The sequence below is a fragment of the Amphiura filiformis genome, chromosome 8 (genome assembly GCF_039555335.1).
Source record: "Amphiura filiformis chromosome 8, Afil_fr2py, whole genome shotgun sequence".
In the NCBI taxonomy this organism is placed as follows: domain Eukaryota; kingdom Metazoa; phylum Echinodermata; class Ophiuroidea; order Amphilepidida; family Amphiuridae; genus Amphiura; species Amphiura filiformis.
Window position 1 is genome coordinate 42,110,745 of NC_092635.1, and position 9,309 is coordinate 42,120,053.

General features: G+C 36.3%; 1 protein-coding gene across 1 annotated transcript; it reads left to right on the plus strand.

Moving 5' to 3' along the window:
* Positions 1 to 862: 862 nt before the first annotated feature.
* On the plus strand, positions 863 to 4,731 carry LOC140158265 (cytochrome P450 2J4-like). Its single transcript, XM_072181376.1, has 3 exons — positions 863 to 1,261; positions 2,417 to 3,379; positions 4,417 to 4,731. Exons 1-3 carry the CDS (start codon positions 922 to 924, stop codon positions 4,596 to 4,598), a joined length of 1,485 nt encoding a protein of 494 aa, XP_072037477.1. The 5' UTR covers positions 863 to 921; the 3' UTR covers positions 4,599 to 4,731.
* The last annotated feature ends 4,578 nt before the right edge of the window (positions 4,732 to 9,309 follow it).

Here is a 9,309-nt window from a genome sequence, read left to right on the forward strand (position 1 = left end):
GCATACAACAGGCATGAGACAGATTTCGTCCATAACTTGTGGATCAGGACCTAATTTACTGTTTAAAACAGGAACAACAACAAGAACAAAAACTGCAACAACAGTAATTTATATTGCGCAAGCAAAGGCAAAAGGAGCGAACCATTGCATTTCCAGAAGGCACGACCAGCCAAAAAAACACACGAATCTACCCGACCCAAACTCCCATGGCCCCTCTGAAAATGGTGCGTCTGTAAACCCCGGGGGACACTCAACTTAAATTTTGGTAGTGGTGTGCCGGCGGTGCTGAGCGCCGAACTTTCGGAACTATTAATTGATTTTCGGGCAAAATAGGGGCTTTAAGAACTGATATTTGGACCAAATTATAGGCTGTGGTGCTATAAAAAATTCCATTTTTTTTCCAAAATTTGAGCTTAAAGAGCTACAATTGTTAGAGTTTACATTTGAGTGCCTTCCCCTTGCCCTAAACCCACAAGCCTCTGCAAGCTTGACGGGAATTTACTGATTACCGATTTGGGGTACCGGCCCCTGTGCCCCTATGATATTACGCCACTGCAAAGAATGGGTTTCTCTTTATAAACTGATCCTTTATCATGTTTATAATACATCTTATAAAAATAATAAAAAATAAAAATTGCACGATTGCGCCGAGATTCGAACCAGCAATTTAAGTACTGTATTCCCGCAAATTCCTAGACCGCTGGTCCATGTATCCATGTGATTGTGCCAACATGTCACGTTTATGAATTATTGCATAGGTAAGTTCATACTCGTGGTCCTATTCCACAAATTCTGGACGAAAGCAGTCACACGCAACAGAAACATAAATACGGAACCACATTATACTGGTTCATCACTCAGTATATAGTTTGCTACGAAAATCTAAACTCTGATTTTGTCATAATAAATCTTGTGTCAATCATGATATTCATAGCTAATATTGAAATCCAATCAGTCCTCTTTTGTGTGGTGGTATTTCTGTTTCTATCATGGTGGCTACGAAGTCCTAAAGATTTTCCACCTGGACCATGGGGTTGGCCATTGCTTGGATATCTACCAAATCTTGTTATCGCATATCGTACAGGACAACCACTGGCTCAACTACTCAATTTATTGGCCAAAAAGTATGGACCGGTGTTTAGCCTCAACCTTGCTGGGAAGTCGGTTATTGTCTTAAACAACTTCAAATATGTGAAGGAAGGTTTGAACAATCCCAGTGTGAGTGACAGACCTCGCGTAGACGAGGCTGATGACGGTGAAGGTGAGTTAAGATGAAAAAATATACTATTTTAATAGTGCGATAGTATAACAAGGGACGTGATGGTATTTATAACAATTAGGGAAGCAAAACTATCATGATGATGAATTGATATTGATGAATTGATGATGATGATGACCATGCGCAAGAATGGATGCGCAGTAGTCAAGGATCATCATCATCATCATCATCAAATTATACGGCAGTAAATAGCGCCCTTTGTTGATCAAAATTCACTTTAGTAAGTACTTTTTAAGAGAGTTAATAAATATTTGAGTTAATAAGTGACACTATAAAAATATAAAAAGCAGAATTTTGTTAAGTTAAAAACTGAAATGAGGTATGTGGCTGGCTGAGGGTTGCTACGGGGCGTTAGCTCAAGGACAATATTGTTCAAGGTTGCGCCGCAGGCCTATAAAGAAACAATGTTGCTCCCAATACAATAGCAAACAAGCTTAAACTGTAAATTAGCCACCGATAGAGGGCAAGGCCTGAAGAATGAGGGAAATTATGGGGTAAAAATTAAAAAAAAGTAGAAAGTGTGAAAAGGGTGATGGGCTGTCTCTAAGTATGGATGGTGACGGGCTGTCGATAACAGGATCCCATTTTCGTTATCGACAGCCCGTCACCCTTAAGTTTACTCTTGTCCTAACCCTAACGGGCATACCGGCGCTGCTGTATTGATGTTTTTGTTGATACTGGGACCCTAACCCTAACCCTAACTCTCACCCTAACCCTAACCTTAACCCTAATCCCCTAACCCTAACCCTAACCCCTTTACCCTAATCCTAACCCTGACCCACTAACCTTAACCCTAACCCCCTAACCCTAACCTCCTAACCCTAACCCTAACCCTAACCCCTAACCCTAACCCTAACCCTAACCCTAATACCTAACCCTAACCCTAACCCCCTAACCCTAACCCTAACCCACTAATCCTAACCCTAAAGTCGGATTTTTCTTAAAATGTAATATATTTACATTTTAATCTTTCTATTGCGCATGCCTTAAAATGTATCATATAAACAAAATTAGGTGTTCACGATTTGTAACATATATACAATTTAGCTGGAGAATGACTTGGATGATGATGATGATGATGATAAAAATGATTCACGAGTACTTATTGTCCTCATCATGCTCATTGTTTCTTTGTAGGCTTAGCGATGGCATCTGGAGAACCTTGGAAAGAGCGAAGACGATTAACACTGACAATTTTGCATAGTTTTGGAGTAGGCAAGAGAAGCTTCGAAGAAAACATCTCAGAGGAAGCCGAATGTTTAGCAAAAGAGATCAGCAATTTGAGAGGCAAAGCCTTTGACCCATGCCATTTCTTTACCAATGCCGCCTCAAACGTCATTTGTTCAGTGGTTTTCGGAAAGAGATTCGAGTATTCCGATATTAGCTTTAAGCGTCTGATGCGCATGTTAAATGATAATTTTAAATCCGTTGGCTCTGGTGCACTGAATAGGATGATTCCATTTGCAAGGTACCTACAATCATCTCGCAGCGCAATTATGGCAACGTCAAGAAATCGAAGAAATATAATGGAATTTATTAGTGATAATGTGAACGAACACAAGAGAGTCCATATCCAAAATGAGCCTACAGATTTCATCGATGTTTATCTTGATGAGATCAAACAGAGGCAGAAAATAAACACGCATTCTGCTGTTAATGATAATAATCTGTCCCACACTGTAAGAGATCTCTTTGTAGCTGGCACGGAGTCAACCGCTACTACACTGCGTTGGGCGATATCGTATCTGGTCCTCTTTCCAGAAATTCAACATCGCATTCATCAAGAAATAGATTCAGTAGTGGGTAGAAATCGCCTACCAAGGCTAGCGGATAAAACAGAATTAGCACTCACTAGCGCAACGCTTCTTGAAGTCCAAAGAATCGCATCCATTTTACCTTTGGGAATCGCACACTTTTGCGGCGAAGAAACCACTATTGGACCATATACAATTCCAAAAGGGAGCATAGTCTTGCCTAATTTATGGGCCATCCATCACGACCCGGATTTGTGGGCCAATCCGGATGAATTCAATCCAGAGAGATTTCTAGACGAAGACGGAGAATTGCAAGAAAAAGAAGAACTGATACCGTTCTCAATAGGTAATGCATTATGCAAGTATTCCCTAGTCGGACTAGTAGGACCTTTTTTTTCTTATTTACCAAACTATGTTCAGCTCAGACTATGATTACTTTCTCATATGGCGCAAGAAAGACGAATCGCGACACTTTCTTGAGCGTCCAACATGATCAGAGTTTGCATGAGCATGATGAGTACAGTTGGTAACTAAGAAAAAACAGGTCCTATTCGTGGGACTAGTATTTCCGACACCCCACCCCACCCCACCACTGCCACGGGATGGGAATTATGGGGCACCGGTAGTGGTGATAACATAATAGGATTCACTGGTTGGTGCTCACTGCAGGGGTATCATGGGCGTGGAGCTAGTGTAATCACCCGAACCTGCAACCCGGAGGATTGGATGGTAGAAACAACGGGAGAGTGGGGGCATAATGCCTAGACTATGGACCACGATGGCCTCATCCCAATGGCATAGTCTAGTAACCTCAATTAAACAATCATAGTACACAATTTGACCTCAAGTTGCAGAGTATGGGTTTTTTACCCTTACCCAGATTTTCAAAGGTCATTCAATGAATTGGGGTTAAAGAAGTGAGCCCCTGATAGATGAGCATGTTGTGGATCCTAGTGCTACATGTAACCCCAGGAGTCGAGGAATGTAATTAATCCGAAACTCTCCATATCCCCCAGGATATATAGGAGGTGGGGAAGTACTTTAGATACATTTCTTCTATATCGTTACGATTTCCATAGGAAATATCCCACACACCACCACTCACCCACACCCACATACATACAAACAAACAAACAAAAGCATTACGGTGCAGTATAATTATAATTATGATGCATCATGTTTGATACGCAAATGCCTGGGATTTGCTTTTAATGTGATGATGGACATAAATGTTCTCTTTTTAAACCAATTTAACAATCAATAAAGATTTGCGCAACAAACTTTACTTGTCCGATGGAGGTTTAATTTTGTATCTGACAGCCTGTAATTTATATCCATTATCATAAAGATGTTTCTTGATTTCTTATTCTTTTAATCGTATAGGTCGTAGAGTTTGTATTGGAGACAACCTTGCCAAAATGGAGCTGTACATCTTCTTTACACACTTGCTGCACCAATTCACATTCAAGAAACCAGACGACTCACCACCTCCTTCACTGGAAGGTGACTCTGGTCTCGGCAATTACCCAAAGCCATTCTTGGTGGAATTTGTTGTACGTGACTGATGTTAGTAGACTGTAAAAGAATTAAAATCCACATCAGAACTCACACCAAAGTTAACAAGAGAAACTCTATCGGTGTGAGTACTGCCACAAATGGTCTTAAAAGTTTTGGGAACATAATGTTAGAAGGCACCAGAGGCATAATAATAATAATAATAATAATAATAATAATAATAATAATAATAATAATAATAATAATAATAATAATAATACAGAATTTGGCCAGATTGACCATTTCACTGTCTTTTTGAGAGTTCAAAATTGATGCAATTGTCAACACGCTTGGTCTATGCCTGAATTGTGCTGTCAAATATTTATCTCTTTCGTTAGACATCGATGGGCACTCAAAAAGATAGTGAAATTCGTCACCCACTTGATGTTTTGTGCATAGAGGGCACAAACGATCTTCTTTGGGGATACCTTGGTACCTTCCAGTGGTGATGGGTAGTTTGTGGTTACCACATCTAAATTTGCAAAGTTTGATACGATCATTCTGGTCAAGAGTCTTGATATAATTTTCAAATTGAAGACTTGTTTTAAAGATTTTATAGTTTTTTTTTGTTTGTTTTTTTTTTTTTTTGACAGCCATGGTGTTACTGTCTATGGTTTATTCCCTGTACTTGAGTCCGGTGGGGGAAGAAAACATACAAAATAACCACCGGACCCTTCACAAAACTTTCCTGACAGCAAAGACTATAATTGTTATATATTATTATATAGTTATACATATAAAACCTTTAAATAGGGCCTATACTATAATTATTACACATATTTTACTTAAATGATTAACAAAAAAAAGATTAACAAAGGATTTTTTAAAACCAATTAACCAGTGCAGAGACTTCGCCATAGTTGCCATTTTTTCGAAAACTTGTTACGCTCTAAATTACATGTTGCTTGATATTTCAGGATATTATAATAATGTTTAATTTCTTGTTTAAAAGCTTTTAAATCTGGGTATTGTTCCATCATCTTTGCTCTATAGATGTGGAATTTTGCCATTGTCATTATAAGGGTTAAAGTCAAATCAAATTTAGAACCAAATAGAATTGTCAAAGTAGACATTTCCAATTCCACATTAGTTTTTTTCTTTTATCCATAATTTAATGGTATTCCAAAATATTTGGGAGACCTGACAATTTACAAAAAGATGTTTAATTGTTTCCGGGTTCCCCTTACAAAATGTACATAAATCATCCTCCCTTACATTAAATTTTAGCAACAGACTATTTGTTCCTAAAATCCTTTGGTTAATTCTATATTGGAACCATCTATACTTCGAATCAACAGAAAACTTGAAATTTAAAAGACATAATTGTTTCCACTCCTCATTTTCTATATCAACATCTATTTTCCACTTATTACCCGATTGTTTCATTCTCTTAGCCCCTACAAAGACATCATAGAATAACTTACAACCTTTACGATATTTAAACAATAAGTCCATATTACTCGATCTAAAAGGTGAAACTAATTTTGTCCCTTTTAACTTGTTAATATTGAAATTTGACTGAATTGCTCTTATAATACCATTGTATTCAAGGAAGTTTGTTTTCACATTATACATTTCTTCAAAGTCATCTTTTGACATAAAAGTCCCATTTTCTGACAGTAAATCATTTATAAAAAGAACCCCCTTTTCCTTCCAATGAACATAATGAATTGAATTACCACCAATTTTGATTTTATCATTCCACCACAGGTACTGCTTTGCAATACGATTGAAATCTAATTCACCATAATTAACAATATTTATCAAAGAGGACCAAGAAAAAATACGTCATACCAGAACTTATTGTCTACCTTATTTTTCGTTGCATTAAATCGGAGTAGACCTGTACAGCAAATATCGTTAGTCTTCACATTCAAACATAACTTTGACAATTTTATCCATTTTTTGTCACCTTGAATAACCCTGCGAATCCAATTTATTTTTAGTGCATTTATATGAGATTCGACATCTGGCATTTTAACTCCTCCATTCTCATAATCTTGTACAAACTGAGATCTTTTTATTTTGTCCGGCTTCCCATTCCAAACATATTTAAAAATGATGTCATTAACTGTTTTGATAAAATCTTTGCTCGGATTTGGAAGCATCTGCGCAATATAACTGATCTTAGGAAGAACCAACGATTTTACCACTACAACTCGACCCAATACAGTAAGATTCCTTTTTTTCCAATTGGAAATCATCTTTTTCATCAGTACAAGTGATTTTTCATAGTTCTGTTTAACCATTTGCACCAAATCAGTATTGAAAGAAATTCCTAAAAAATCAAAATTGCCCTCAAAATTCCAAGTTAGTTTTTTATTTTCACAAAATTTTGTGATTCTATTTTATATGATCCTATCCATACTGCCACTGTTTTATCAGTATTAATTTTCAAACCAGAAATTTCACGAAAAATATTCAAAGTATCAAATGCGCTTTTTAGCGACTTTTCTGTGCCATCTAATATCAAGGTTGTGTCGTCTGCGTATTGTGTAATTTTAAAATTCATGTCCTTTACTTTTATTCCTTTTATATTCTTATTTTCTTTTATCATTAAAGCTAAAATTTCCGCACATAAAACAAAAATATATGGCGAAAGCGGATCGCCCTGTCTACAACTACGCTGAATTTGAAACGGTTTTGAAATATTCCCATTTATTATTACTGACGAAGAAGCATTCTTATATAGGGTTTCAAACCATCTACAAATATCTGTCCCAAAATTAAAAGCTTTTAGAGTTTTAGATATAAAATCATGTGATACCGTGTCAAATGCTTTTTCAAAATCTATGAGTAATAGCAGACCAGGTATTTTATGAATATCTGTATAATTTAACAAGTCATAGAGAAGGCGAATATTTTCGCCTATAAATCTGTTTGGAACAAAACCATTCTGGTCTTCCGAAATTAGATGGTTTAAAACTGATTTTACGCGGTTAGCAATACAAGCAGATGCTAATTTATAGGAAACATTTAAGAGTGATATAGGCCTCCAGTTCTTTAGGAAATGACGAGGTTTATCCCCCTTTGGTAGAAGAGTAACATGACCAATTTTTTGTTCTTTTGTAAGAGAACCTTTCCTAAAACCTTCATTTAACGACCGAAGAAGAAAAATGGAAATGTCGTCCCAAAACATTTTATAAAATTCTACTGTAAAACCATCTGGGCCAGGAGTTTTGTTATTTTTCATATTTTTCAAAGCAATTGAGAGCTCAGACAAATCCAGCTCACCTTCTAAATTATTTGACTGCATTTGCGTTAATTTATTGAAACATAAATTTAGATCATCAATATTGACATTGTTTTTTTCTTCCTTTTCTTTGTACAAAGTTTTGTAAAATAACAAAATTTCTTTTTCAATCTCCTCCTGAGATGTTGCCTCTGTGTTATCTTTCTTAGTAATTTTACATATTTGTTTATTTACGAAGTTTCTTTTTTCAAGGTTAAGAAAATATTTGGACGGTTTCTCCCCTTCTTCTATCCATTTAGCTTTTGATCGAACAAAACAACCTTATCTATTGTATTTCTTTTGTTCAAAGTCTGGTCAACTGTCGATTATATCAAGTAATGTGGACAGGTCAAGATAATCTGGACAGGTCAAGATAATCTGGACAGGTCAAGATAATCTGGACAGGTCAAGATAATCTGGACAGGTCAAGATAATCTGGACAGGTCAAGATAATCTGGACAGGTCAAGATAATCTTGGTCAGGTCAAGATAATCTTGGTCAGGTCGATCAATTTTGAACAAGAGAACTACATGTTCATATTTAGAAACACTGGCCACATTATTTGACTTTTTGGACATTTCAACAAACTTAAAATGCATCAAAGTTTAATATATTTTACACGATCAGCATAAATTATTATGCAAGTTTATGCATATTAGATTTAAATGAAGATGGTAAACAATACTTGTGTGTATTGAATGACACCAAGAACACCTTTATTGAATAATGCAAATTAGTTTGTATTATGTCTTAAAGCCTGTATAATTAGGACGAGGATGTCAATCTACCTTTGTCCCCCTCTCCCAACTAACGCAGATTCCGACAAAGTAGGTAACAAAACAAGAGCCATGAGGTCTTACAAATTAAGTTCAACCAAGGATATTTTGCACCTAAAATGCAGTACATTACAGGCCACAAGACTAGATGTAGAAAAACTACAACAATCTGCGGCCAACCCCAACCAAAAAAGGTCGAGGAAGGTACCCAGGAATATGCGTTGATTTGGTTCAGGACATTTGTTCTATAAGTATATTAAAGATAAATATAAATTCTACGGTGTTAAATGAGTTACCGCCATGTCTAGGTAAAACACACCCACTTTGACCTTTGAACTATTTACATATTCATTATTAATATTACGAATATGTATAATCGAGTGGGACATGACCACAAGTGAATGAATAGAATCTCCGGTTAAAATCAATGCTGTATTGATTTGATTAAATCACTTGCAATTGACACTAGATAAGACTCGTAGACTCAAACGCAGGACACACGGGAAGAATATTACACTGTCCCGGTGTGTTTTTATTTTTGGAAAACCATAAACTTACACAAGATAATCATATCAGCTTTTCCAGTTTGTCTTTTGGAAAATGAATTAACCATAACAACAAATTCGTTTATTTTGGCTCACCGTATATGTAAGATAAACGGTTCAAAACAGACCATTACCATAGATAATCGGTGTCATGTTGAGGTATGGTTCG